We start from the raw sequence: 27,700 nt of genomic DNA on the forward strand, positions 1-27,700 counted from the left end.
TAATAAAGCAACTGCAATTGGTTCACACAGCATTACTAACATTGATATATTGTCACTGCTTTTTACATCGCATCGAAGTGGAATCTATGTGACTCTTGCAAACGTTCCTGCCTGTCTTCGCGCTTTTCCTTAACATACAGAACCAATATGATGAGCACAATCACGAGACAAGTGCCACCTAATGCGACGACGCTTGTCAGGATTAGCTTGCTAGGCGTGACGAAGAGCAACGCCTTCCAATGCTGTGGCTGGTCCAGCGGCTTGGGTACCACTATGATCTGCGAATTGGGTATGAGCTGCGTCCAGCTGTGCCACTTACCGTACAGACCCACCACCAACTGATCCACGAAGTTGGGCGTGCGACCCAAACCAAAGCAGGTGTAAGGCAATTGAAGTGCAAAATAGGATGATTGAGGTAGTTGGACACTGCTGCCACTCTGCTGATCGCCATCTTGTGTGGTTGTGTTGTAAGTTATGATCGGGCCAGGTAAATTGCTGCCATACGTGCGTTTCTTTCGACCTAACGGTGTGCGCAATGTGGGATTCAGCGGATTCACCAGCCCAGTCAGCACGATCACCTTGACAAAGTTGGCATCGTAGTCGAGGGTGTTGCGGAACGCAAGTGGACGATAATTGCCATTCTGCTGCTTTTCCATGAGTATAACGTCAAGAACGCCATCCTGATAGAAGTCGTAGAATGCACCAGCCACTGTATTATTGCCCATGGGTGTCAACGCAGACCAGTGTACTTCGAAAGTGCGCTTGAATTTCTTGCTGCACGTTTTGCAGGCGATGTTCTCTAGGAGGAACGTTTGCATCACCGGTTTTGCCACACTCAAGGGTTGCAGCGTGACAAGCAAATCTGGATAGCCATCAAGATTGAAGTCACCACTGCGTGCAGTAATAGTCTTCAAATACACATCATTGGGATCTGGTGGCACAAATGCCCAGGTTACGCCATGTGGATCCTTAAAGTTCACATGGACATCGTAGAACATGTGTCCATCGTGCACAAATATTGTTGAGTTTTTGCAATTCTCTTGCACACAAAAGGGAACGACAATATTTTGCACGCCACGCAGTTCGAAGTCCATGAAAACTGCTTGGCCAACAACGTAATCGTTGGTGCCCACCAGTTCGTAGGTGATGGAATGCTGATAGCTAAAATTCTCCTGGCCATTTTTCTCATTGATGCCATACCAGATCTCGTACGAGGTCTTCGTTTGTAGAAACAGATCGGCCAAATAATCTCCATTTAGGTCCAAATAGGCGTTCGCGTTCGGGATTATCAGTGTTTGAGCTGTGCCGCCAGTGGGCATTGCCTGGTGTGTGACTGTTGGTGGCTCACGCTTGTTGTTAAATATCCAGAAACTGCGGGTATCATTTGGATCTAATCCATATAGATCAATGATCATATCGTGATTGAAATCGAGAGTCATTGCCTCGCCTCTTGTTTGGATGATGGGCTCTCGTGAACAATTCAACATCGTGGTGTTGCCCCAATTGATATAGACGTCATAGATATCTTTGCTTCTCTCCACATTAACCATCACATCCATCAAAGCATCACCATCAAAGTCTCCAGGTGTAACGCTTACAATCCTTTTGTCATTAAAGTAGCAGAAGGGGCCCAAGCGTAGTAGTGGTTCCGTATCAGCTCCTGTTGAATAATCATCAGATTAATTATCAGATATTCATCATAAAATATATGACGCACAGAGAAGAGCATCTGCTACGTAATGAACATTGCATATTTTTACAAACGTACACATACATATGCACTACTTTAAAATTGCCTTTGTAAACACTTTCAAAGGTTGTAACAAATACGCACCATATAATATCTGTAGCATTTTTCTGTCATCTTGAATGACGAATATGTCAGTAAGTTCATCGGAATTAAAGTCACCAAAAGCTGCCACAACACCTTCCTTAACATTACCAAACACAATATTTGTAATATCGCTGGCTTCGCTTACGGCTACATAGAGCAGTACCAGGAGCAGACATTGGGAATGCATCTGGTCGATTTTCGCAACTTTTACACTAACGATTTGCGTCTACTTTGTTTTTTATATTCTATTTTTGTTGTTGCTCTCTGAAAATCAATACTGAGTCAGATGTAAATTATCGATAGGTATTAAGTGCTGCCACTTGCGGTGTTGCCAAATAGTTGCGAATAAATCGATACATAAGGCATCTCTGGGTTTCGACGGTAGAAACAACATCGCAGAGAAAACTTTGCTATTAACTAGTAAATAATAACAAATACAATACACAAACCATGGTAAGTATATAGCACAATGCAAATATATAAATTTACATGTGTTATTTGTACGTTTGAGTGCAGACAGATGTTGTTTGTTTTGTTTGCTGCTGCTTCTTCTAGCACAGAAGCGCCAGCGCACGCACAAATTGTAGTTGGTGTATTTATGCAATTCGCATTTACTTTTAATTTGTGTGCATGTATTGGTGGTTGGCAAACAATATTCATATTATTTCTTTTGCAGAACAAACTAAAGTCAAGCCAGCATCGGGACAAGGTGAAGAAATTTATCTCACTAACACAGACGGGTGAACAGACAGCCATTTTTTGCCTGCAACAGAATGATTGGAAAATGGATTTGGCCAGCGATAACTATTTTCAGAATCCTGAATATTATTATCGTGAGCTTGATCGAAAGCGTATCGAGCAGTTATTTATGCGCTATCGGGATCCAACCGATGCCCAAAAGATCAGCTCCCCAGGTGTCATAAGATTTCTTGAGGATCTGGAATTGAGCCCCGACTCAAAACTTGTGCTCATCATTGCTTGGAAATTCCATGCTGAGGTGCAGTGCGAATTCTCGCGAGATGAATTCATTAATGGCATGTGTGACTTAGGCATAGACAGCATAGAGAAGCTCAAGTCAAAATTACCATTACTGGAACAGGAATTGAATGATGCGGGAAAATTTAAGGATTTCTATCATTTTACTTTCAACTATGCAAAGGATCCAGGCCAAAAAGGCATTGATCTGGACATGGCCATTGCGTATTGGTGCATTGTGCTCAGCGATCGTTTCAAATTCTTGGGCATCTGGTGCAAGTTCCTCGAAGAGAAACACAAACGTGCAATTTCAAGGGACACTTGGAATCTTTTGCTGGATTTTGCCACCAACATCGATGATCGGATGAGCAACTATGACTCGGAGGGCGCTTGGCCTGTGCTTATTGACGATTTTGTCGAATGGTGTCAAGAGAATAACCACCTTGCCACAGATCAGACGCAGCACACGCAGCAATCAACGTCCCAGAAGAACATATCAAGCGCTTACCAGACTTCGCATAGTACAAACATGAATTATGGCTAACGATTGTTGCTTTATATATACATATATTCTTATTAATTATAATTTTTTTTGCTTTTTATTCGGATTATTTTAAATAATGAAGATAATAAGCAATGCGAGTTAATTTACAATAACACTTCGAAAAAAGAAAGTAAATAAAATTAGTAAATGTAACCAGCAAATATTCGTTTTTGAGTTGTAGTTAAGGACGATACAATACTTAAGCGATATTTCGATGCACAACTTATCGATTTAATATTCTGGTTTATCATCCCCAACTTTGTGAAGTGTGACCGTAGCGTACAAAAGGCAATTGATACTGTAACAACGATTTTTCGTCGCTCTGGTCGCTTATTAGAATATACAATTATTTAATAGTTTATTATTGCTGTGCGTGCGGTGCACGTAAGTGTGCGAACCCGCTATACTTGCAACGTATATCATGTAATGTGCAAAAATATACAAAGTACATGTAACGTGTGTAACAATCAATTGTTGCCCACACTCACCGTTTGTGTACGAGTGTGTGTGACCAAGAGTGCGTGTCTGTGCGTTTGTTTGCGTGTGTGCGTACAAGGCAGCCAGTGGACGGCCCATAAGGAGTCTACACCTATCATCACACACACACAAACGGCAATAAGGATGTATTTGCATTGCCTCTGCCACTGAGCAAGGTGTGGAGTAGTCGGCGCAGAATGACAAATGTATGTGTCATTGTTGTTGTTGGGGCCTGAGAACGCAATTAAGTGCAATTCTGTGTTTTTACTGTGCGTCAAAATCCTTTAAATAGAACCCCACCAACAACTGCCCTTGGTTGCTTAAACAACCACTTGACAAATAATAAAACAAATTAAATTATCATGCGAATAAAATTCAAACAAATATACTGTGGGACCTATGCAAACAAACACACACACACACACACTCGCTTTTACAGGCTGAGTTGTATATATGTAAATAAGTGGCACTAAACATATACAAATAAAATAAAAACAAACCCCAACACTTAACTGATAACCGCAGACCCAGTCGTCGACGTCGTGACTACGACAACTAGCGACGCACGATCGGTACACGGTCTGTCTCTACATAAACTGTAAATACCCTACATCAAGGCTTAACAGTTAACCCCACCCCATTACAAATGCAACGGTAAACGTCGCGTTTTCGATTTTTAAAAACCATATTTATTAATACAAATATGTACATCAATATGACTTCTATTACAGTACAGTGTATACTCGTAAATAAGAACCTTCACAAGCAACTAGATAGTAAAACAGGCTATGTATATATTTTGATAGGAAAAAAAACTGTTTTGGTTTTGTATTTGAATCTTAATTAAATAATAATATATGTTCTTCATGCCTATATACCACTAAATTTTTTATAGTTTTTTTTCATTCAATTTGAGTCTTATTTTATATACATATACATATTTATGTATATACATTTGTGAAGTCTGCTTGGTCTGTTTTGATGTTGTTTTTTTTGATAAACGAGCAAATCGGATAAATAATTTGCAACACGATTTCATGCCTTGTACTTGTTAATTTTTCAAGTCAATAAAGATAAAAATAGCAACATGTCCGAAGACTTTGTTAGCTCACTGTATGCATACATGCATATATATTTGTGATTACTTTTTTAGCAGGTGAACTATTTTATATGTACCATATACAAATATATATATATATATATATATATATATATATATATATATATTTATATATTATAAATTTATATATATATATATATATATATATATATAAATTTATAATGAAATTTCTATTGACGTGTGTGAAAATGAAAATTCAACAAAAATTATTTCGAATTTTTTGTTTGCTTGCGTGTGTGTGTGTGTATATGTTTGCGCATGTGTGTTTATTGTAGCAATTGCCAGTGTCTGGGGCAACGTTGTCAGCTCCATGCTAATTATTGTTTTTGGTCATTTACAGCAGCCACAGAAGCAGCAGCAGTAGACGTAGCTGCAGCAGAAGCAGCAGCAACATCAGCAGCCGCCATGCCAAACCACAGCAAAGGCAATTATAGCAACAACAACAGCAGCATCAACAACAACAACACCAACAGCCACAACAAAATGCAAGTCTTTTAAGTGCGCTGATCAAGTAACGCGTAAACATCATGAGCCGTCAGGAGACCTTAGCTTCCAAGACGTCGTCGATGTCGCCAGGAGCGGCAGCAGCATCAACAGCAACATCAACATCAACATCAACATCAACAACATCAACAACAACAGCGAATACAACATGCAGCAAAATATCAACATCAACACCGCAAAAACGAGATGAATCCACGCAGGAGCAACAGCAAGAGTTCATTGATCGAAGTTTGGCCAGTGAAATTGGTGCAAGCGATGCTAGCGCCATATGCGACTTGTCCATCAACAGCAGCTGCAGTGATGCCAGTCCCGTGGCCAAGCGTCAGTTAAACTCTGCCAATTTATCTCGTATACGTCCACAGTCCAGTTACTCTGCGCGTGTACTCATCTTTGAGGATTCGGATCATGATGCAGCCACTGCGGCAGCGGCGAATGCAAGTGCTTTGGCGCATGCTCAGTCGGCGGTAGGTAGTTCGTTTAACGCCAGTGCCGCTGATGCTAGCAGCGGCGTTGAAATGCTGCCTGCCTCGCCGGCAAAGCAGGCCGCCAACGAAAACAGCAATAGCAATAGCAATAGCAATAATGGATCCTCACTAATACGCAATCTCAATTTAACTAAGAGCTCGTCGGGCGGCCTGTCAGGCAGCTCCAGTTCACTGCACTCGCGCGGCTATACGGCGCTGCTGCGCAAGATCTCTTATCAGCAGCATACGAACTCCCTACGCGCTGTCAGCAGCGGTAAGTTTTGTGTCCCCCAGTTTCTCAACTTTGCGGTATTAATATTATTATTTGAATTTTGTAGAAGCGTCCAATTTGTTGCGTATGCGCCATTCCTCGCTGGGCAAATCAGCGCCTTGCCTAACTGGCAACTATTTTCGCCATGAGCTCTGCAGTGGCTCAGGGCCTGGGGCAGCTTCAGCTGCAGCAGCAGGTGCTGGAGGTATTACTTCAACAGCTTCGCCTGGTCTGAATATCTCACGCTCTGGCAGTGGCATTGCTCTGTCCAAGCATCATCATTTACATGGCGTCGTCATGCGTGGGTCTTCTTCGGGTACTGGCAGCGGCGGGTCTAGCGGTGTGGCTCACCATCGTTTGAGTCTGGTCACCAATGCTGCTGCCATAGCTGGTGGCTCCCGTGCTCATTCGCCCTATTCGGCAAGTCCGGCGGATAGTCCGCGACTTAATTCGCCCATGCCGTTTGCATTTGCGCCCATCAAACGCATCGCCTCTTGTCGCGGTGTCGCCGATGGCAGACGGTGGTCGGTAGCATCGCTGCCCTCCTCCGGTTATGGCACCACACCAGGCAGCTCTAATTTATCGGTAAATATTATATTCCATTTTAATCTTAAAAAAAGTAATAATACCATTCATTTGTCTGTGTAGTCCCAATGCTCCAGTCAGGAGGCGTTAAATCACTTGCCCCACAATTTGCCGCCTGGTCAGGAGGATGCAGCTGCTGTTGCAGCTGGTGCCTGCTGTGCGGAACATTTGAAGCAGCACTGTCCCAAACATTGTGCTTTATTGCTCGCTGCGCACAAGCCACATCAACAGCAACCACAGCATGCGCCAAAGCTCGCACAGCTGCAGCCACAGCCTTTAAAACCACCGATCGCATGCATTAATTGTTGCGCTGATTTAAGCGTCGCCTGCAGTGGCAATGCTGCTGCCAATGCTAATGCTGCTAATGCATCGATGACGTCCTTGCCGGGCGGTCGCATGTCGCCCTGTTTTCGTCCACGCTCCCGTTCGTTATCCAGCCCATCCCGTTCGCCCGTTGTGGACAATGAGATAGCTGTTATGAATACGTTGTATAAGGAACGCTTCCCTAAGGCCACACAGCAAATGGAGGAGCGGATGAAGCACTTCATCAATGAGAACAAGAGCGCAGCATGCAATAGTTTTCGGGACTCACAGCCCATTGTACGGTAAGTGTTGATGGGATATTACAAATTTATAAATGTCATAAATATAATTGCTTGCAACATTTCAGTTTTGTACACCATCAAGTGCTGGAGATGGCTCGTGATTGTCTACACAAATCTGAGGCTAAGCTGATTACGTCACAGTACTTTTACGAGCTAAGCGAGAATCTGGAGCGTCTGCTGCTGGAGACCAAGGAGAAATCCCCGGAAGCTGCAGCTGAGCTAAGTGGCGTTATCAAAAAATTGTTGCTGATTATATCGCGGCCAGCGCGTTTACTCGAATGTCTCGAATTCGACCCGCAAGAGTTTTACGAGCTGCTGGAGGCAGCCGAAGGTCATGCCAAAGCCATGCCTGTAATTAAGGCGGATATACCGCAGTATATTATACACAAGCTTGGCCTCAATCGTGATCCCATCGCGGAGCTGCAGCAAGAGCTGCGCGAGACGCAGCAAATGTGCTCAGAGCAGGTAACTGGCGGGGACAGGATGCTGGATATGCAGCCAGCAGCCGGTGCACTATTGCTCAACTCACCATTAACCTGTGCGGCCAAGCAGCTGAGCAACCTCACACTGGATGGTATAACATTGGAAACTGGTAATTCGGGTGGCAGTGGCACCTGCACGCCTCAGCCGACGCTACCGCAGCAACCGCCGCAAACGCCAGTAGGCTGTGATACCCAACCGACGCCCAGTTTTGCATTAGCCATAAGCCAGCTGAATACGCCAGCAACGGAGACAACTGCTGCACAACAGCAACAGATGCAGCAACAGCAACAACAGCAGCCGCTGCCTCACGAAAACGACTTTGACATTGCCAAGCTGATCTCAAATGGTGCCTATGGCGCCGTCTATCTGGTTAAGCACAAGACAACGCGCCAGCGCTTCGCAATGAAAAAGATCAACAAAAATAATCTCATACTGCGGAACCAGGTGGAGCAGGTGTTTGCCGAGCGGGATATACTGTCGTTTGCCGACAATCCTTTTGTCGTTAGCATGTACTGTTCTTTTGAGACTAAGAAACATCTCTGCCTGGTAATGGAGTATGTGGAGGGCGGTGACTGTGGCACGCTGCTGAAGAACATTGGCCCGTTGCCCGCTGACATGGCGCGCTTCTATTTCGCCGAAACAGTATTAGCCGTGGAGTATCTGCATAGCTATGGCATTGTCCATCGAGATCTCAAGCCGGACAATTTGTTAATCACGGCTCTCGGTCACATTAAGCTCACCGATTTTGGACTCTCCAAAATGGGTCTCATGTCTTTGGCCACCAATCTGTATGAGGGTTACATTGATTCAGAGACTCGGCAGTTTTCCGATAAGCAGGTGCATCTTGATTTGTCTATATATGTATTTATGGATTATTAAAACTATTTCCTCCTCGGCAGGTCTACGGCACACCTGAGTATATAGCACCCGAGGTAATATTGCGTCAGGGCTATGGCAAACCCGTCGACTGGTGGTCAATGGGCATCATATTGTATGAATTTCTTATTGGCTGTGTGCCGTTCTTCGGTGAGACCGCCGAGGAGCTGTTCGCGCACACCGTTAACGACGATATTGAGTGGCCGGACAGCGAAGATTGGCCCGTGCAATCAGAAGCGAAAGATATAATATCACAGCTTCTGCAGCAAAACCCGCGAGATCGTTTGGGCAGTCAGATAGGTGCTTTGGAAGTGAAGGAACACGTTTATTTCCAGGGCATGGACTGGAATTCGTTGCTCCGCCAGAAGGCAGAGTTTGTGCCGCAGCTGTCGCACGAGGATGATACAAGCTATTTTGATAGTGCGTATAAAACAGTTCCATCTGAAGCGCAGCTTTGCTTGATTACTAACTAATCTCTTGTAATAATTTCAACAGCTCGCATGGATCGCTACAATCACGATTTGGGTGGCGAAGATACCGATGACACCGACGATACGCCAGTTTTTGGTAGCTTTAATTCCTATACGCCACAATATCGAAAGCAGCACTATAGTTGGTCTCGCAATGCAACTGCCACGACAACGGATAGCACCAGAGCAACACCAACCACATTGCCCTCGCGTGCGCAGGAAAATGCAACGGCAACATCGAGTATGGCAGCCACAGGAGCAATGCCCAAACTGATGACTTCTAATGCAAGCCAAGAGGGCGTGGTGAATAAGTTCTTGAACACACCTCAGTTGCGTAAGCTGGATGTGAGTATCTATAAGAAGAATAATAATAAGAATATTTACCTATTGCTCTGTTAATATATCACACACTATTTAATTTGCAGCTCTCGTCCAGTTGTTTGAAAGTACCCTCCACTCCGGATAGTGAGTTTTTGCCGGAACTGTTGCATAACGTCACCATTGGCAATGATGCTGAGTTGCGCATGCTCAAGCATTATTTGCAGCAGCCAACGCCAGCGGCTGTGCGTCTAAATCAGCGACACAGTATGCCACCGAATACAACAACCATTATAAGCACTCCGGCCACACCGCCGCCACCGACACAGTCGTCCACAGCAACGCCGCAACCAACGAGCGTGAGCAGCATATCTCGTAGTACGCCGGAGAGTTCACAAACGGACAGCGATGATTTTTCGCCGCAAATCAATCGCAAGCGCAAGGGCGTTTGTGCGCGTGATATATTGCCACGGTTCTCCATCTCAATTGAAGATGAAACCATCAGCGCGGGTAGCTCCTCCACGGAAAACATGAATATACGCGAGCAGTCGCCTCTAGCTCTACAACATCAGCCAAAGTCTATGGACAGCAGCAGTGGACCCAATTCATATGGTATGAAGCATCATCGTTCACGTTCTATTGTTAAATCCGCTTCGGCACTGGGTCTGTCGCTTATGTCCTCGTTGGACAATACGCAACTTGCGGCACAGCTTTGTGGTATTCAGTCCCCGGGCAGTGCAGGCGGTGGCGGCAATGGGTCAAGCACCGCTAGTTCAAGAGACACATCGCCTTGTCGCGAACTTTCGCCACTGGTGACAAATCTGAAACCACCCATTATAATACGGCGTGGGCCACGTGGCTTTGGCTTCACTGTGCACACTATACGCGTCTATTATGGGGACACCGATTTCTATACTATGCACCATTTGGTGATGGCCGTGGACGAGGGAAGTCCCGCATTTGAAGCAGGACTCCGACCCGCCGATCTTATCACTCATGTTAACGGCGAGCCCATCCAGGGCCTATTCCACACGCAGGTGCTGCAGTTATTGCTGAGTGGTGGTGAGCATGTGACACTGCGAGCCACGCCTCTGGAGCATACTAGCATACAAAGCGGTGGTCGCAAGCGTGACCTCATGCAGAGCAAATTGGCCAAGAAAGGTGTTAATCGCCAGAAGAAGCAAACAAAACGTGAACACGACAAGAAGCGTAAGACGTCGCTATTCCGACGCATAAGCAGCAAGCGAGCAAACGCCGAGATGCAACAGGTGAGAAAATATAGCTATAAATTAACTGATTATTAATGCCATATATTCTTGTTTGCAGTACTCGGCGGGCACCAGTTCACCCACCACACCATCTGCGCGGAATTTATCACCGTTGGACTCATCGTATCACAGTAGCTGCTGTCCATCGGCAGCTAATTCATCATCGCAATCTACTTCGCCGTCATCTTCGTCACCTAACACGCCCACCGGTTCAAGTGGTGGTAACGGCGCTGGTAATTGCAGTGGAGCCAAGTCTATTGTCGCACCACCTATCACAGCTTTGAGCGTGCAGCTGCCTTTGCCGCCGGCCAGTCCAGTTGTGTTGCTGCCGCATGTGGGCGCTGTTGTAGGCAATAGTGCCACTTCTGTGGGCAATGTGCCTGGTTAGTCCTTAACTTACATTTGAAAGCTTTGTAGCAACTAAAATTAACAATTTCTTATTTAGTTTCACCCACTGGCGTTGTTCCGCAGTTGTATCAGCGTCCCTCTACTTTGCATGGTCTTAAGCACAAGTTACACGCAGCATCCAGTGGCGCTGGTGGTTCAACTACCAGCGGCTCCGCTGGCAGTGGTCTAAAGACGCTTCACACTTCGAGCAACAATGCGCTGCCCAATCGACGCAAGTCTGTGGGTCACATACCGCTATCGCCTTTAGCGCGAACACCATCTCCATCGCCTTTGCCGTCGTCACCCACTCGCTCGCCATCGCCTTTGGCGTTCCCTCTGGTGGGCCATCAACCTGGCGCATCCAATACCACGCAATCATATAGTCCAGGCAGTACACTGCCCACGTTGCAGACGGCCGTGAGTGCTACCAACAAGAAAGCTGGCTTTGCACGTACTAAGTCCGCTGAGCCGAGCTCGCCGTTGCTGAGACGCGCTTTGTCCCCGGATCGACTACATCCACGCAGCGCTGAGACAAAAATATCGCCGTTATGCTGCTCTCCACCCATTAAACAGCAAACCCAACATCATCAGCATCAGCGTGTCGTGGCAGCAACATGGCGACCGGCTGGCGGTGCAGTTGCAACTGGAGCACAACAACAGCAACAACAGGGGAATATCAGCACTGAGGAATCTCAAAGGCAAACGACCTCAGCAATAACAACAGCTGTAGCTGGTGGTACAGCCACATCTTCAGTTGATAATCAAGCATCGAACAATGTAGCCATAAATAGCAACAGCTGTGAGCCTTTGCCACGAATTGCCGAAGAGAAGGATTCGCCCACTAGTATACAAGACAGTAGCGGTGCAGCGGAGGTATTTTTGCCGGCTATTGAGGAGCATGGTGAGAGTGAGACATCGTCACCGCCACAAACACTGGAGAAGCCATCATCCAAAGTCGATCAGCCGGATAAGGCCAAAAAGGCCGAACAGGGTAAGTTATGAATATAATGGAGATAGATATGATGTACCAATTTCAGTTTTAATCGCAGGTAAAATCAGTGCGTCTAAAAAATCTTCGATTACAACGACTAGGCCAATAAGTGCCAGTGATTTCCGCAAGGAATTAACAACAGCAACAACAACATCAACATCAATAACAGGCAAGGGATCTATAGCTTCACCAACAACAACAGACGCGACTTTGGCTGCCAAGCAAAAAAAGTAGCGTCACAGAACTGGATGTTTATGTTTTAAAATTTAATGTTTAGCTTATCTAAATGTTCAGCGTAAAATATTAACAAAACGTAATGAACGTAGGAGAAGCGATCAGAAAACTATTTGCATGATGAATTGATAACTATGTTTGAGGGATTGTGTTTTGTGTCGGCCAGCTTGAATGCCGATTTTGTGCAGAACCATATTCAAAATTAGCTAAAACAAAATGAAAAAAAAAAACAAAAAAAAATTAGAAAATTGTGGAAGAATATAGTAGTATCTCGTATCTTACAAAATTCCTAATACAAATTGTAAATTAGTAAAAAAAATACATATGCAAAATATTCCAACTAAAAGGACAATGTACTAGGAATGTAAAGACGGCAGCATGCAATTATCAATATTGTATTTGTATATAAATGTATAACATTGATAGAATTAAAGTCTAGTAAGAAAACGGAAACGCCCAAACACCTGCTGGTAACGGCTGAGTAAAAAGTAATGGTAAAATGCGTAAATAACAAAAAGTTGCTTGCTTGGTTAAAAATATAAAAGCCTTTTTGCGAATCTATAATCTTTGCCGAATTCAATATATATATATATTGTATTAAATAAATGTTATATGTGTGTGTATTCAAATGCTTCAAAACCAATATTTGAATGTCGGTGTTGTGCGCCAATTTACGGATTTCTACATATATCGTGGAGTACGGTCACACTGCTGTCGATTAAGTGGTCTATATGCAGTTCCCATACGATAACACGTCTATCGATAACACATTTGCCAGCTGTGCAGTTTTGTACGTAAATACTCTAAATTCACGCCTAGTTTTCTGAAAAATGCTTCCCAAATTGAGAATATCTGCTTTTCTGCTTAAGGTAAGCTATTTATATGCAAGGTCATGATCTGTTTGTGACTTGATTTTGTATTTTGAAGCGATTGGAGCGCGTCAAGCTGCAGTGCAGTGGTTGTTTATACGGCGTATTTTATGGAGAGAGCACTTTGCTGCTATTGAGCTTTAACGTTGAGTCAAGTGTGGGTCAACTGAACTATGAACAAATACAGCACAAATTCCCAGCAGAACTAGATTTATGTGGCTTGGTTAAATTTGGTGACTGTACTGATACAGAAGCTCATCTTAACGAGATAATTTCATCGGTGGACATTACGGATAATCCGATCCTGCTTCAATGTCAACTGGGCACACTTGTCGGATTGCGGGCATCCTTTTTTATTCATGGCAAACTAGAGAATGTGCCGTATGAAGTCATGGAGGCCTCACAGCTGTATAACGACTTTTGTTTCACACGGTTAAAGTGTGGTTTCTTCTTGCATACATTGCCTACGCCGGAAGCCATAGCCAAGGAGATGCATACGCTTCGGAAACGTGTTGCCGATGGCAGCCTGGTCTTTAATGTAGCACAAACGAAGATCTATGTGAGCAGCAACTGTGGAATACAGCATCAGAGTTTTAACTGTGATTCACTTATTGAGCAACTCATCACAGAGATTCCCACGCCAACGGACTCTTCTAACGGCGACAAGAAAAAGAAAACTGCTGCTGCTCCAGATCTGGCCAAATATTATGGCGCTGTAGGCTGTGCATACGATGTAATCAATATCGATGTCTTGCGCTCTCGCACACGCGAGCATGGAGCAGGGGATTCTTTGCCACATCCAGCATTAAGTGTTTGCATTACAAATGAGGATTCCATTAAGCAACAGGTGCCTCTGGAATTGGAAGCAATGGCGATTCTCTGCAAGAAGACTAAGCTGCTGCGATTGTACGATGTGCTTATAGAGAGCATTTGCCGCTCGTTGCGACTCTTCGAACAGTGCCTTAGCGAGCGACTTACCGAGCAGGAGGCAACATCGGAGGTTAAGCTGCTCGCGCCACTCACTTATCATTTTTACCCACAGGAATTTGGACATTTTTTAAGCTGTGCTTATCTGGAACAACTGGGCGATGATGAGCCTAGCGTACAGGAGAAACGTAAGCGACTCCATCGCCAGTTCGCATTGCCTGCCACGCGACCCTACTTCAGACGTGCTAACCAGTGTCGCTTCCAGAATGATATAGCTACTGTGGACCCGGCGACTTGGACGCCGCTGCTTAATACGCACCTTGGCCTACGGCCCAGTGGCGTGACTGATGGCAAAGAATACCTAGTGAATGGAAACTATCACTACTATCATTATTTGCAGCAGCAGGTACAGGACAAGGGCTGGGGCTGTGCCTATCGTTCGTTGCAAACGATTTGCTCTTGGTTCCTGCTGCAGGGCTACACTGAACGTCCGATACCCACTCACTTAGAGATACAGGAATATTTGCACAAAATTAACGACAAACCGGCCTCTTTTGTGGGTTCCTCGCAATGGATTGGCTCCACAGAGCTGAGCATGTGCTTGCAGGGCTTTCTCAATGTGGATTCCAAGATATTGCACGTTGCATCTGGAGCAGAGCTCTCGACAATATCATCGGAACTGGCCATGCATTTCCAAACCCAGGGCACGCCAGTAATGATCGGTGGCGGAGTGCTCGCACACACAATAATCGGCGTGGACTACTGTGTGCAAACGGGTCAGGCAAAGTTCTTGATACTTGATCCTCATTATACTGGAGCCGATGAATTGTCCACCATACAAATTAAGGGCTGGTGCGGGTGGAAGGGCTTGGATTTTTGGGATAAGAAGAGCTACTATAATCTCTGTATGCCACAGCGGCCGATTTTATATTAAACATTTCAATTATGCATTTCAAAATGAATTTTTTCCAATCTTCAATGTTTCGTGGTGTTAAATGAAATTAATGTAATTTATTATTATTATATATATATATATATATATATATATATATATATATATATATATATATATATATATATATATATATATATAAATGTATATGTATATATAATTTGTTTAAACTGGATTAGTCGATGTTAAATATAAACTCCCAGCTAATTTCATGCTTTGCCCAATCAACTTGCTTAAATATACATATGTTGATATATATATATATATATATATAGAGGTATTCCATTTTATTATTGAACGTGTGTCCAGCTGCCCTGAATAAGAAATTGAATTTGTGCTTGTTAGAAAGGGCAACTGCTTTCAGACACGTACTTAGCTTATTTATAACATTAGACGAGTTAGCTTAAATTACACTTTGGCGCTAGCCGCCGCTTTTTGAGTACTTCTTCCAATATCGCTTAACATCGTCATGACCATTCTTCTGCACGACCATGGTGCGAGTGCGCTCGTTTTGCCAGACCAGCATATTGATGGATTGGGCGTAGTCGCGCAGCGTTACGAAGTCATTTTGTGAGAGGAACTGATTGTAGACAACGCCTTCGGTGTAGGTGAAACGATTTCGTTCCAATTCCCAGAGTTTGATTTGATCCACTACTGTGGGTGGTAGGCAGGATTTTGATTGAATGGCCGACTCGACCAGCTTCATGTTGGGATGTGCATACTGTTCTAAATAGCTAACAATTTGTTCGGCTGTGATGCCGCCACGCAGCGCTTGCCGCACAGAATCTCGGGTGAGCACACCCACCACGAGGTTGGGAAACCGATAGAGCAGTTCGGTGAATAGGCCCAGCACAGCGACCTGCAGCTGTGAATCTGTATAGGCATACACGCGATAGTTGGTCTCCACCACAATGTAGCCTCGCTCTTGCATGCGCTCCTCATCTGCCGTAGTGGAGGCCTGTGCTGCATCCTTGTTGGTTACATTTAACGCCAGTCGTGTGGGATAAAACCGACCCTCCTTACGCTTCCGTTGAAAGACCAACCCGAACTCTCGTAAGTGTTGGAGAAACGTCAGCATCTGACTGTTCATGCCCTCGGAGCTGTAGTCGCGTCCCAACGTTGAGAAGCTCAATTGGAAGAGCATAGATAGACATTCAGGCAAGGAAATACCACGCTCCTCGCATGTCTCTAAATACTGCAGCATAAAATGCCAGACCTGGGCGCGTGTGTCCAGCAGCAAGAATTGAAATCCCTGCCGAGTGATGGTTATGCCATCTCGCTCGTCGCGCTTCATAAGATTTGCATGGAGCAGAATGCGTACGGCATCTGGACTGATAGCCTCGGCGTCGGTGCCGCCATTCCGACCACCCGTACCTACCATGTAATGCAGTACACAACGCCAGCGAGACATGGCATATGAGTCAAGGAACGTAATGTCCCGTGGTTTGGAATCCTTATCCAGCGTATTAGTCATAGCCCAAGGTTTTCCTCCGCCCAACAGTACTTGGCGGACGCTCTTCTTAAATGTGGGTGACAGCTCCCATGCAGCCAATCCACCTGGTATAGCTGTCACGCGCCATACACACAAGGCAGTCAAGCAGCTGGTGGCCTCCATTTGTTCCCTACAAAGGATTATAGATTTCTGAATGTTTTGAATAACAGATTATATTTATTACTTACTTGGCCACACGTTGTGCCCCCCATGAGGTGACAACGGCCTGTGGCACGGGTTGATCTACGAACAGTATACGAATTACGAATTGTCTTGCTATTTCGGGCAATTCTCGATAGACCGCAAGGCAAATTGGTGGATAGTTGTAGAGCTTCTCCAATGTTTCGGGTGTTTGGCGGGTGCGTAAATATTCCTGAAAGTTCTTGCACTCTAGGTTCTCGGGACTCTGAACCAGAGGTGATATAGCAGCGCTGCTGCTCGCGAAACGGCCGGATTTTGTATCGGCCATGGCACGATGCGCCCAAATTTGTTTAACAATTTCGCGTCTATATGTAAGCCGTGCCGGTAATCGATTTCTTACAATTTAACTATTGTATGCGATACTTTGTGAGATCGAGTGTGCGAAATTATTGATATCGATATTGAACATCGGAAATACGATACTAAAATAAATACAGCTGTTTGAATTTTATAACAAATCAATATTCTGCAAGGTGCATATCAATAAAACAAAACAATTGCTGACATCATATGAATTGCTTAAGCAACATTTAACACATTGTGTGAACAGAGTACCATTGAATACAACGATAACGATAGTTAGTTATTGTGAATTATTTTGTACGATAACAATCAGCTGTTTGTGTCACCGCGTGTTTCGTATATTTGCTCGGCTTAACATTTAATTTTAATTTAAAATGAGTGATGATGACGAGCAATATAATTCCACTGCGCACAAAAAGCTGCTGCAGGCCATTAGTAACCTAGGTAATGTGCAACATATACGCAAATCGACGCGTGATGAGCGCCAGCCTCAACAGGATGAGTTCCAGTTGTTCAAGAGTGCAAAAACAACACAACATGCAACTAAGGCAGTGGGTGTCAACGATTTGGTTCAAATATTGCGCTCGTCCAAGCACATTGAAACCGGCAAGAAGCTAAAGAATGTGCATAGCACCAAAAAGGTTCTTGAAAAGCCACTTGAGAAGCCAGCTGCTGATCGTATCAAGCGAACTATTGGCTACGAAGGTGTTAAAAAGAAACTTGGTCGCTGGGATGCTGTCGTGGCCAAACAACGTTCCGCTGAGACGCAGGTGAGCATTAACTTGGATAATATAAGAAACTAAAGACTTGAATGAGTTCTTTCAGATTTTTCCCATACCATCGGAAACGATATACATAAATACAGCGGCACATGCAAAGGCCTTAAGGACAAGTATCAAATCCGAGTTGGGCAAAGAGCTGGAAGCGAGCAATAAAAAGTTGCGTGAGTTACGCAAGGCGCAAATCGGCGACGACACTGATGAGCAGGCATTGGCCAAACGGGAAAGCGAGTTAATACAAAAGAAACTGACCCGTGATGAGCTCTACGCACGACGCCGGGAGCTTGCATATTTAAAGATGCGCGAGTCTCAGAAGTCGGCTAAAGCGCGTATGCAAAATAAGATTAAGTCCAAAAAGTATCATAAGCTGCAGAAGCGACAAAAGATATTGGAACAAATGAAGGAATTCGAGGTACTGCAAAAGACCAATCCGCAGGCTGCCCTAGAGAAGCTAAATGCCTTGGAGAAGAGTCGCGTGCTAGAACGTGCAAGTTTGCGGCACAAAAACACCGGCACCTGGGCCAAGAATTTACAGGTACGCGCCAAATACGATAAGGATGTTCGCAAAGATCTTGCCGAACAGTTGGCTGTGAGTCGTCAGTTGACTGAAAAGAAAGTGGATTCGGATAGTGAGGACGAACAACAGAGAGCAAGACAAATGGAAACAAATGAACAAGAGTCTTACGATCCATTCAATCCCTGGACGAAGTCGAAAACAGCTGTAAAGGACGAACCCCAAGCTGAGGGAGGGGACTCCAACTGGCGAAAATATTGGATAGAGCGCAATGAAAATGAAAAGTTGCTGGCTGAGCATAGTGCTGAAATGGAAGCTGCGCAGCTTGAGAAGAAGCAGATTAAGAAAGCCGCAAAGGAGCCAACAAAAAAGAAGAAGAAACCCAAGGTAGTTGTGGAAAATGGTTGGGTAGTTGAGGAAGTTGATGAAGCTCCAGTTAAAGCTAAAACATTGGATGACATATTCGATGCTCAAGATGAAAATATCTATGATAAGATAAGCCAAAAGCTAGTAAAGCTTAGAAAGCAAGCAGAAATGCTGAAACAGCCGACAAAGAAATCAAAGAAGCTGAAGCAAAAACGCGATGAACTGAAAAACTTGAAAGATTTGACATTCAAGAAGACGAAACAACGTGTGGAAATCGATGAGCCACTCAACCAAGAAGAAGTGACCTCTAAACCAGCTGTAGAAGGTGTTAACGACTTGTCTAAATTAGAAGAAGAAAAGAAACTGGAAGTTGAACCGACAGAAATCGATCCCAATAAGGTGGCCACCATAACGTGGAAGCAAACGGTGCGCAGTTCGGATGCCATGAACAATGCTTTGGTGGACGACGATGCAGCGGAATATGATGAAGCGGATGCTGCGGCCGAGCGCCAATTAACCATTAGCGAGGCCTTCGAGGATGATGATATTATAGCTGATTTTAATAAGGATAAGACAAACGACTCGGAAGTAAAGAACACTGAACTGCAGTTGGCGATGCCCGGCTGGGGCTCTTGGGCAGGCGCTGGCATATCCCAGAAGGTCATGGAAAGACGCAATAAGCGATTGCTACTCAAGTTGGCAGCGCCCGAGAAGCGCAGGGATGACAACAAGGACAATCTCTACATAAATGAGACGAGCAACAAACAAGCGCGAACCCATCGCGTCTCCAGCATACCATTTCCGTTCAAATCCCTGGCTGATTATGAAGCCAGCATTCGTGCGCCCATAGGACGCAATTTTGTGCCCGAAACAGCTTTCCGTATGCTCACACGTCCGGCAGTCATTACGCGCAAGGGTCAAGTTATCGACCCCATGGATGAAAGCGAATTGGTCAAGCCCAATCGTCGTCTGCGTCATGTGGTGGACAAGCGGATAAGACGACAGGAGCAAGCGGACCAGGCGAAGCTGCCAAAGGTGGCCAAATAAGATTTAAAGTAAATAAATTTATAATAAAAAATTCATTTGGTGTTTTATTTCAAAAAGTTTAAAGCTAAAAGAAATACACGAAACTTTTTATATTGATATTTCAATTTTTTTTAATTGTTTATTTTACAAAAATTTTGCCTTGGATTAAATTAATCAAAGAAAGTCTCATTGCTAAATTGCGCGTTGTTAGCTTATTTAACTGGAATTTCGTTTACACACATACATACATGTATATGTGCATATATGTTTGTTAAAAATTGTACAAATTATTTATTTAAATAATACAATTTTACAATAAACTAAAATTCAAATCACGCAGCGCAAAGGTTTCGCAAATACCTAATTTAATGCAAACAATTTATATTTAGATAAACAAATTTAGATGCTCTTTATTATAATTATTATTATTATTATAATTATTTTCAATTGGAAGTTGAATTTATTTGACATTTAGATGTATAATTTACACACATTTATATATATGAAATGTTTAATTGTTTATTGTTAAATTGCCTGTTAGCAATTTGTCTATTGCTTTCTATTATTATTTTTATTTCAATTTCACGTAGCTACAATTGCGCTAATAGTATGTTTTATTATTATCATTCTATATATATATATTGTTTTTTATACTTTTGCATAATACTTTGCTTTGCCATTTATTTTTCATTTTTATTTTTAAGCAAAAGTTAAAGAACTAGCAAAAAACAAAAGTTCTTAACATTAAAAACTACTTAACATCAAGTTTTGGGTTTGTTTTCAATTTCGGTTCAATTTCTTTTGTTTTTAGTTTTTTTTTTAGGAAATTTTATTTATTTTATGAACCTAAATCGTGTGTTTATATATATATACTATACATATATCGTATATTTGCTGGCTCAGAAAAATGCCACGACTTTGAGTCGTTTCTGCTTTCGGTTTAGTCAAATATGGAGCTCATAGAATTGAACACCCTGCTTCCATTTACAATTGTAATGTTTTGAACTGTTTTTTTTTTCTGTTTTGTTTTTTCTACTAAAATGCTAATAAAAGACACTTTTTGCCAGGCATTTCAAAATTGCTAATTTGTTTGTTTGATTTTTCTCTCTTCCCCGCCCCCCATTTACACACATACGTACATACATACAAAGAAACACACAATCTTTTTCTCTACTTTTATAGTTTGTTGGTAAGCTTAACCGGCTGGCAATTCATTGTAATAATACCCTGTTATCCGCTGTGACGTCGGCTGCTTACATTAGCACACAGCATTTGCGACTGGTGCTCGTGCTGTCGCTGACCACGTCGCCAGTGTTGCCACAGAACTTGTTGACCGAATTGGCGTTGCCAGATGTTGCCATTGGCGCAGCTGTCTCAAAGTCCAGTAAGCTGGGACTCATTGCGCCCAGTCCCAATGGCTGCGCAGCGATCGGACCGGCGGCCATGTTGTTATTGTTGTTGTTAGCGCTGCTAGTGTTATTGTTATTGTTGTTGTTGTGATTAACCGTAGTGGCGGCTCCTAAAACAGAACCATTAGTTGTTGTTGCACTTGTTGCTGTCGTTGCAGTTGTAGCACTTGCAGCGCTCGTAGTGGATGAAAGCTCGAAATTATTAAGCACATTGGCGGTGCGCGAGAGTGAACGTTGCTTTTTCAAATTTGACAAAGTAACGGCACCCGCATCCATAGCAACATATTGCTGAGGAACATGTTGCTGGCCATGCTGCTGTTGCTGGTGATTATGTTGCTGCAGCAGCAAAGCATGTTGCTGCAACTGCTGCTGATGTTGCTGGCTATGTTGCTGATGATGGGTGCTGTTTGTGTCTACATGAGTTGGTTGTGTTGGGTGGTTTGGGTGGTTGGTTGGTTGGTTGGTTGGTTTATTTGTTGATGATGATGCAGGCAGGCAGACGACACAAAACGAGCGCAACGAGTCGAACACAAAAAAAAATATAAACATAAAATCACAAGCAAATGTTATTTAACTTTTCTTCTTTTTCTTTTTATATAAAGCTTATGTTTTGAGAACGAATTGTGTGTACCCTGTGATTGTTATATGGAACTGTTTACTGTGCTGTATGAAAATGAAAGTTAAGACAAATACTAGAACACATTATGTGGAGTTGTATATGACATGACCAATATGCTAATACCCTGTAAAGCTGTGTGATAGATATCAAGAAATATGATAGAAGTGCTTATATATGGAATTCAGATCAAGTTACTTGCTGCTAGTGAGCTACTCTACTATATACATTCTGTAGAGCATGCCCTAGTCGTGTTAGCCTAACTACGAACATGATTTTCAGCTTGACTTTCGTTTAAGTAGAGTCGTTAAACAAACATTAGACAGCGACATTTGACACAGGGGAGAAGCATTTAAGCGGCGTTGCTTGATTGAAGCAACCTGTGAGTGAGTGTGTGTGTGTGTACGTGTCTGTGAGTGTGTGTGTGTGTCTCTGTTATATAGGTAATCTTCATGTTACTCACCCACTAGCACAGTGACCTGCACGTTGATCTTGCCATTGCCCGCCGCCTTGGACGACTGAATCTGCACCGCCTCAGCGCTGGCAGCGGTGCCCTTCTCAGTCAGTATGACCGCGGCGGCCGAGGTGGCACGCTGCAGCTCGCCGCCGCCACTGGCGCCCGGATCACCCGCCTTGAGCAGCAGCTGCTCGTCGTTCTCGCGTCCGTCGGGCGGACGACGCGGCAGGTAGGAATGTGTCGTTGTGAGCGTTATGTTGTCCACGGCATCCGCGGACTTGGAGTGCGACAGGCTGGCCGTTGAGGGGCGTTTCTCGGCATTGTTAACGTTATTGTTGTTGTTGTTGTTGGTCGTGTGATAGCCATAGCCATTGGGCAGATCAGCGGGAGCCGTGGTCGTTGTGGAGCCTGGATCAGTGGCCTCCTGCGCCTGCAGACGCAGTCGAGCCTCCTCCACAGCATCCTTTTTGGTTGTAAGCGTTTTGTCGCGCAGGCTGGTGCGACGCACCGATTGGGCTCTGAGCAGGGAAATCATGTTATATATATATAAAGCGTGAGGGTTATATGGTATAGTCTACCTGGTATTATTGCTCTGCGAGCGCCGAACGCGCCTTCGTTGCGCCTCCGCCAGTCGTTTGCTCTCCTGTTCCGTTTTCAGCTGCTCGATGCGCTCACGTATCTCTGGATCCTCGCAGATATCTGAACGAACAACATTATATAGTATATATATATATATAGTATATATTGGAGTGGAGTCTGTTATTTGGCATTTACCTGAAGGCGTTTCATCATCTTTGTTGCGCACATTCAAATCAGCACCGCATTGCGCCAGCATCTCCAGAACTTCGAGCTGTGAAGGTGAATAGAACAGGTGAGTCGAGCTCTAATTGCTATTCCATTGGCTCTAGCATTGTGGCAACTTCACTTACATGTCCCCAACATGCTGCCGCATGCACAGGCGTCCACAGATCCTTGTCCATGGCATCCACATTGACGTGCTGCTCCAGCAAAAACTCCACGACGCGCACGTAGCCATTGGCAGAAGCTATGTGCAGCTGCAAGAGAGAGAGAGAGAGAGATAGATATAGAGAGGAACAGAAGAGTAGAGGGAGAGCTTAGTTGTTGTGCACAACAAGTGTGTGTGTGTGTGTGCTATCTGACTAACCGGCGTGGCGCCTTGAGAGTCTGGCTCCTCGAGATCAGCACCGGTGCGCGCCAGCTCCATTAGATCCTTGAGCATGACACGCTCCGTGGAGGAGCGCGTCTCATCAATGAGCTCCTGGGTGACGCCGCGCTGCGCCATTTCGCCCTCAATAAAGTCCAGGGTATTCTCGTCGTCGCACAGATCATACGGCATATTGCCATCCGTATTGACGGCCAACAGATTGGCATTGTGCCGTATGAGTATGCGCACCAGCTCCAAATGGCCGCAGGTGGCCGCCGCATGCAGCGGCGTCCATTTATCACTGTCCTGGGCATCCACGTTGGCGCCATAGTCGAGCAGCAGCCGCAGCATGTCCACATTGTTGTCAATGCAGCACTGATGCAGCGCCGTCAAGCCATCCTCGTTGGCCGCATCTGGTGTGATGCCGTGTTGCAGCAGTGCCGCCACCTCGGGCATATCGTTCCGCGACGCCGCCTCCAATAGCACCACGCTATTCTCGAACGATATGTGCCGCCTGCCGCTCAGCGTGCCGGAGCCATTGGCATGCCGAAAATGATGTGTTGTGTCGCCGGTGCCGCCGTTCAATATGCTGGCCACGGTGCCACTACCGTTGCTGCCACTGCCACCGCCACCTCCACTGCCCGTCTGGCCCTTGGCTCGCTGCAGCTTGAGCCATTCCTTCTCCTTCTGCCTGGCCAACTTCAACTGCTGAGCGCGTCTCCTACAAAGTGGAAGCTGCATTAGTCCAGAACTTTTTGCTACGTTTTCATGAGCTTCGCTTAAGTAGATTTATAAATGCTTAATTGGTATAATATTTATTTGCTGTCATGTGATTACAACTACACATTCCCCACTCCCTCCTCTCTCTAAGTTGGCTAAAAACCAATCAAAACTTGGTCTACAACTTTTCAGTTCTTACTTCGAAGTTCTCATCACTCGCCTGCTCGCAGTCAAACTGCAAAGATTTGTCCTAAAGAGATTTCAGCTACAGCGAACGTGCTTGACTTTGTGGTATTAGTGGCGCCTGCCTTTGGCCCACATTGGAAGATCCTCAAGTGCTCTAGATAACCATTTCGAATTTCGTATGCTGCCTCTTCGAAAATTGAAAACAGTTTGAACAGCTGTTTTAAACCTTCGTCTAGCAAAGCTATTTAAATGTGCCTGTTCGGGTGCTTTCGAGTTTATTGGACAATAATCTTAACTGCTTCTACTTAGCCGGGTTTATATAGAAAATAATTGTTTCAGCTGTGGAAACTATTTTAGAACTGTTCTCCACAAATACTTTCCCTGCCTCTGTTGAGCACTTAATTGTTAATAACATTTTGGGTCTAGTAAATTTCTAAGAACCTTTTCTAGCTTACAATGAATCAGTTTTCACGCACTTTGCTAGCTACCAAGCCTAACTAAGATTACACAATATATTTGCGCTTGATTTAGCTACTTTTAGTTGCAGTTTATTTAGTTGTTCATATACTGAAAGTGAAGGCTTCCTTAAAAAAGCTGTTAATATACAATTCTCAACTGGTTATGGCTTGAAGGAACATAGTTTAGGGTTAACTGCTCACTTCTTGGGTGTTTTTAGCTGGCTCTCAAACAAATACATTAACTCAAGCTTTAACAGTTAGCAAAAGCTTGTAGTTTATATATATAATTCTTTTATAATTGTCTAATTTTTTTTGTTTTATTTTTTTATTATATTTTTTATTTTTAGATTTTTAAATTTTTGATTTTTTTTATATTTTTAGTTCTTTAATATTTTTATTTACATTTGAATATAAAAATTTATATATATATATATATATTTTTATTTATTTATATTTTATATTTTGCTTGTTTATATTTTAGTATTTTTTGTAATTTTTTATATTTGTATTATATTATTTTTGTTTTAAATATTTGTTATATTTTTACTTATATTTAATGCATTTTTTAGTAATTATTATTATTGTTTTTAATTATTTTTTTTTCCGTTATGTTTTTAGTAAATATAAATATATAATATATTTTTTTATATTATATATTCTTTTTTTGTATTTTTTATTTTTATATATTTGTATATTTGAATACTTTTATTTATTTCTTTTTTTTTTAAATTTAATTCATTAATTTATTTATGATTATTTTATATATTTATATTTTATAATTTTGAATTTTAAAAATGTGTTCTATAATTTTATATTTTCTAATTATTTATTCTTAAATTTAAAAAATTTTTAATTTTTATTATATTTTTTATAATTTTTAATTTTTATATATTTTTTTTGTATTGTATTTTAATATATATTTTTTATACATTCTAAACTTTTTTGTATTTAAAAATTGTCCTATTTTTACTTCACTTTTGTTTGTTATAATTTTTTATTTAATTTCAGAGACCCTATGAACTTACAGTCTGGCCAGTTGGAGTCTCTCGTGGGTGGGCAGACTCTCCACGGTCTGCATCTCGGCGACCAGGTCGGCGTGCTCCATTTTGAGCTGCTTCGTGTAGCTGGCATCGTCCTGACTTTTGCGCTGTATCAAAATGCCTTTGATCATCTTGACGTCGCTTGCTGATGCTGATGCTGCTGTTGATGTTGATGTTGATATGTTGTAGAATATAGTATTAGTTAGTTATTCACACAGTTGGCAACTTAGACCAAGGCTGCTTGTTGTTGTTGTTGTTGTTGTTCGTCTTCTGCGTCGTTTGCATGTAAATTGTAATTTGCATTTTTGAGTTTAAATCTCGTTTGTGGAGTGTCTCATGTGGTTAGTTTTTGTGTTATCATTGGAGCAGCTGTTGCTGTTGCTGTTGCTGTTGCTGTTGCTGCTGCCACTGCCACTGCTGCAACTATTATTATTAATAACAATATTATTGTTATTATTAGGATGATTGCAGTTGTCGTTGTAGCTGCAACGCTGCAGCCGAGGCAGCTCTCATGGCAGCAGCGCGTCCACAACTGTTGGCACCTTACAATTTCCCTTCTCAGCACCGCTGGGTTCAGCTCTCCAACTTTTACAGCTGCCTGCAATAGAAAGAGAGAGAGAGAGAGAGGAGAGAAAACCAGGTTAAGCCACAAATCATATAAAGTAAGTCACGCAATTGATTAGTCCCAAGGGAGTCTTAAAGTTCTTTCTAGCTTATTTCCCAGTCGTGCACTGCCCATAGGAATAATGTCAATTGTTTATTAGACTCGCAACCCAACAAAGGCGAGTGAACAGGATTTAAGGCTATAGCCAATTGCTGCCATATTCGATATCTTATTATTATTATTATATTCATTATATTCTTATTATTATTATTATATTCATTATATCTTATTATATTCATTATATTCAGTTTGTGTGTCTGTTTGCTCTGCTCTGCTCTGTTCCATTGCTAACCCTCCGAAGAACGTAGCTATTTACTCTTCTATGTGCTGATCGAGCCTACAGATCCACTCAATTAATGCTCTTGAGTTCGTCTGCAGCTTGAGCGCACTTTCAGCAGCTATAAAAGGCAGAGTCAGTCGTGTTTCTGACCTGCTGCTGGACGGGCGCGCTGTGCTGCTCTTTAGTATTTTTGGTAAATATTCAAAAATAATTATGGTATTGGTTTAAACTAATATAAAGTTTACTATTTAAATATTTAAGAATATTGTTACTATACAAATTTTGATTATTAATAATATTATATTTAGTATTAACTATAATAATATATATTTATAAAAATTATATGTTGTAATAATTATAAATATGATTTTTATGAGCTAATGACGATTATATTATTGAGATTAGCTTTAGCTTATAATAATAAATATATTATAATATTTAAAAAACATGTTAATACTGATCATGCTAATGCTAATAAAGCTAATAAAATAAATAAATAATGAAAATTCTTATATCAATAATGCTATGCTGCTATTACTGCTAATTATGCTGATCTGGATGATAATAATATGTCAATTATAACAAAGATAGTCTTAATTATGAGAGTGTCAAATAGAATCATGATAATAATTATGATAACGACAAGGCTGTTGCACGATTATTTTGATGATAATGACCAGCTGCATTTGCCGTCGCTGCTTACTGAGCTGCCTCTAAGCTAAGCTAGGGGTTATGATCAAAGTCTGCCAGTTTGATACGCCTTATACGCTAGGCTGCAGCACTCTAATTGCTTTTGGTTTATGGATTTTATTTAAAGTAGTCGAAGTGGGCAGGCCGGGTTAACTGGCTAAAGTGCGTAGGGCCAAAATC

The 27,700-nt window shown here is 42.9% G+C and overlaps 7 protein-coding genes and 1 long non-coding RNA gene across 12 annotated transcripts; 5 read left to right on the forward strand and 3 right to left on the reverse strand.

The window, feature by feature from the left end:
- Window positions 1-2: 2 nt before the first annotated feature.
- LOC111595099 (T-cell immunomodulatory protein) lies at window positions 3-2,032 on the reverse strand. Its single transcript, XM_023308665.2, has 2 exons — window positions 1,835-2,032; window positions 3-1,660 (listed from the first exon to the last, which is right to left on the reverse strand). Exons 1-2 carry the CDS (start codon window positions 2,019-2,021, stop codon window positions 63-65), a joined length of 1,785 nt encoding a protein of 594 aa, XP_023164433.1. The 5' UTR covers window positions 2,022-2,032; the 3' UTR covers window positions 3-62.
- A 173-nt stretch (window positions 2,033-2,205) lies between these two features.
- Window positions 2,206-3,514, forward strand: LOC111595100 (DCN1-like protein). Its single transcript, XM_023308666.2, has 2 exons — window positions 2,206-2,287; window positions 2,511-3,514. Exons 1-2 carry the CDS (start codon window positions 2,285-2,287, stop codon window positions 3,351-3,353), a joined length of 846 nt encoding a protein of 281 aa, XP_023164434.1. The 5' UTR covers window positions 2,206-2,284; the 3' UTR covers window positions 3,354-3,514.
- Window positions 3,515-3,631: 117 nt separating this feature from the next.
- LOC111594378 (microtubule-associated serine/threonine-protein kinase 3) lies at window positions 3,632-12,902 on the forward strand. Of its 4 annotated transcripts, none has more exons than XM_030225949.1 (11): window positions 3,632-3,776; window positions 5,291-6,192; window positions 6,257-6,774; window positions 6,838-7,379; window positions 7,445-8,699; window positions 8,762-9,158; window positions 9,234-9,553; window positions 9,634-10,794; window positions 10,853-11,177; window positions 11,240-12,172; window positions 12,231-12,902. In XM_030225949.1, the coding sequence occupies exons 2-11, from the start codon at window positions 5,478-5,480 to the stop codon at window positions 12,404-12,406; spliced, it is 6,342 nt and encodes a 2,113-aa protein (XP_030081809.1). In that variant the 5' UTR covers window positions 3,632-3,776; window positions 5,291-5,477; the 3' UTR covers window positions 12,407-12,902. The 4 variants fall into 4 exon arrangements, with proteins under 4 accessions (XP_030081809.1, XP_030081808.1, XP_030081810.1 ...); XM_030225948.1 differs by lacking the exon at window positions 3,632-3,776 and adding an exon at window positions 3,834-4,036; XM_030225950.1 differs by lacking the exon at window positions 3,632-3,776 and adding an exon at window positions 4,916-4,986.
- Window positions 12,903-13,154: 252 nt separating this feature from the next.
- Window positions 13,155-15,154, forward strand: LOC111594379 (probable Ufm1-specific protease 2). Its single transcript, XM_023307643.2, has 2 exons — window positions 13,155-13,275; window positions 13,334-15,154. The coding sequence occupies exons 1-2, from the start codon at window positions 13,237-13,239 to the stop codon at window positions 15,134-15,136; spliced, it is 1,842 nt and encodes a 613-aa protein (XP_023163411.2). The 5' UTR covers window positions 13,155-13,236; the 3' UTR covers window positions 15,137-15,154.
- Window positions 15,155-15,413: 259 nt separating this feature from the next.
- Window positions 15,414-17,177, reverse strand: LOC111594369 (general transcription factor IIH subunit 4). The gene is made up of 2 exons (XM_023307634.2): window positions 16,835-17,177; window positions 15,414-16,776 (listed from the first exon to the last, which is right to left on the reverse strand). Exons 1-2 carry the CDS (start codon window positions 17,113-17,115, stop codon window positions 15,576-15,578), a joined length of 1,482 nt encoding a protein of 493 aa, XP_023163402.2. The 5' UTR covers window positions 17,116-17,177; the 3' UTR covers window positions 15,414-15,575.
- Window positions 17,178-17,442: 265 nt separating this feature from the next.
- Window positions 17,443-19,870, forward strand: LOC111594366 (U3 small nucleolar RNA-associated protein 14 homolog A). The gene is made up of 2 exons (XM_023307631.2): window positions 17,443-17,920; window positions 17,976-19,870. The coding sequence occupies exons 1-2, from the start codon at window positions 17,525-17,527 to the stop codon at window positions 19,854-19,856; spliced, it is 2,277 nt and encodes a 758-aa protein (XP_023163399.1). The 5' UTR covers window positions 17,443-17,524; the 3' UTR covers window positions 19,857-19,870.
- A 1,022-nt stretch (window positions 19,871-20,892) lies between these two features.
- Window positions 20,893-26,350, reverse strand: LOC111594387 (protein phosphatase 1 regulatory subunit 16A). 2 transcript variants are annotated; one of them, XM_023307655.2, is made up of 7 exons: window positions 25,872-26,350; window positions 23,483-24,203; window positions 23,247-23,372; window positions 23,092-23,167; window positions 22,896-23,016; window positions 22,324-22,835; window positions 20,893-21,354 (listed from the first exon to the last, which is right to left on the reverse strand). In XM_023307655.2, the coding sequence occupies exons 1-7, from the start codon at window positions 26,015-26,017 to the stop codon at window positions 21,089-21,091; spliced, it is 1,968 nt and encodes a 655-aa protein (XP_023163423.2). In that variant the 5' UTR covers window positions 26,018-26,350; the 3' UTR covers window positions 20,893-21,088. The 2 variants fall into 2 exon arrangements, with proteins under 2 accessions (XP_023163423.2, XP_023163422.2); XM_023307654.2 differs by having other exon boundaries at window positions 20,893-21,657.
- LOC111594389 lies at window positions 25,860-26,701 on the forward strand. Its single transcript, XR_003944131.1, has 3 exons — window positions 25,860-25,936; window positions 26,347-26,548; window positions 26,599-26,701. It is a non-coding gene; the product is annotated as an uncharacterized LOC111594389 (long non-coding RNA).
- Window positions 26,702-27,700: the final 999 nt, after the last annotated feature.

Source organism: Drosophila hydei, unplaced genomic scaffold (assembly GCF_003285905.1).
Source record: "Drosophila hydei strain 15085-1641.00,03,60 unplaced genomic scaffold, DhydRS2 tig00000001-arrow-pilon, whole genome shotgun sequence".
Classification (NCBI taxonomy): domain Eukaryota; kingdom Metazoa; phylum Arthropoda; class Insecta; order Diptera; family Drosophilidae; genus Drosophila; species Drosophila hydei.

Excerpts from the sequence above, each read along its gene's own strand:
- LOC111594369 (XM_023307634.2), bottom strand. The coding sequence starts at position 17,115 with ATGGCCGATACAAAATCCGGCCGTTTCGCGAGCAGCAGCGCTGCTATA. Across the intron at positions 16,777-16,834 it reads GGGGCACAACGTGTGGCCAA|GGAACAAATGGAGGCCACCA; the intron begins GTAAGTAATAAA and ends AATCCTTTGTAG.
- LOC111595099 (XM_023308665.2), bottom strand. The coding sequence starts at position 2,021 with ATGCATTCCCAATGTCTGCTCCTGGTACTGCTCTATGTAGCCGTAAGC. Across the intron at positions 1,661-1,834 it reads AATGCTACAGATATTATATG|GAGCTGATACGGAACCACTA; the intron begins GTGCGTATTTGT and ends ATTATTCAACAG.
- LOC111594379 (XM_023307643.2), top strand. The coding sequence starts at position 13,237 with ATGCTTCCCAAATTGAGAATATCTGCTTTTCTGCTTAAG. Across the intron at positions 13,276-13,333 it reads TATCTGCTTTTCTGCTTAAG|CGATTGGAGCGCGTCAAGCT; the intron begins GTAAGCTATTTA and ends TGTATTTTGAAG.
- LOC111594366 (XM_023307631.2), top strand. The coding sequence starts at position 17,525 with ATGAGTGATGATGACGAGCAATATAATTCCACTGCGCACAAAAAGCTG. Across the intron at positions 17,921-17,975 it reads AACGTTCCGCTGAGACGCAG|ATTTTTCCCATACCATCGGA; the intron begins GTGAGCATTAAC and ends GAGTTCTTTCAG.
- LOC111594378 (XM_030225949.1), top strand. The coding sequence starts at position 5,478 with ATGAGCCGTCAGGAGACCTTAGCTTCCAAGACGTCGTCGATGTCGCCA. Across the intron at positions 11,178-11,239 it reads TTCTGTGGGCAATGTGCCTG|TTTCACCCACTGGCGTTGTT; the intron begins GTTAGTCCTTAA and ends TTTCTTATTTAG. Across the intron at positions 12,173-12,230 it reads GGCCAAAAAGGCCGAACAGG|GTAAAATCAGTGCGTCTAAA; the intron begins GTAAGTTATGAA and ends TTTTAATCGCAG.
- LOC111594387 (XM_023307654.2), bottom strand. The coding sequence starts at position 26,017 with ATGATCAAAGGCATTTTGATACAGCGCAAAAGTCAGGACGATGCCAGC. Across the intron at positions 24,204-25,871 it reads AGACTCCAACTGGCCAGACT|GAGACGCGCTCAGCAGTTGA; the intron begins GTAAGTTCATAG and ends TCCACTTTGTAG. Across the intron at positions 23,373-23,482 it reads ACTCTCAAGGCGCCACGCCG|CTGCACATAGCTTCTGCCAA; the intron begins GTTAGTCAGATA and ends TCTCTCTTGCAG.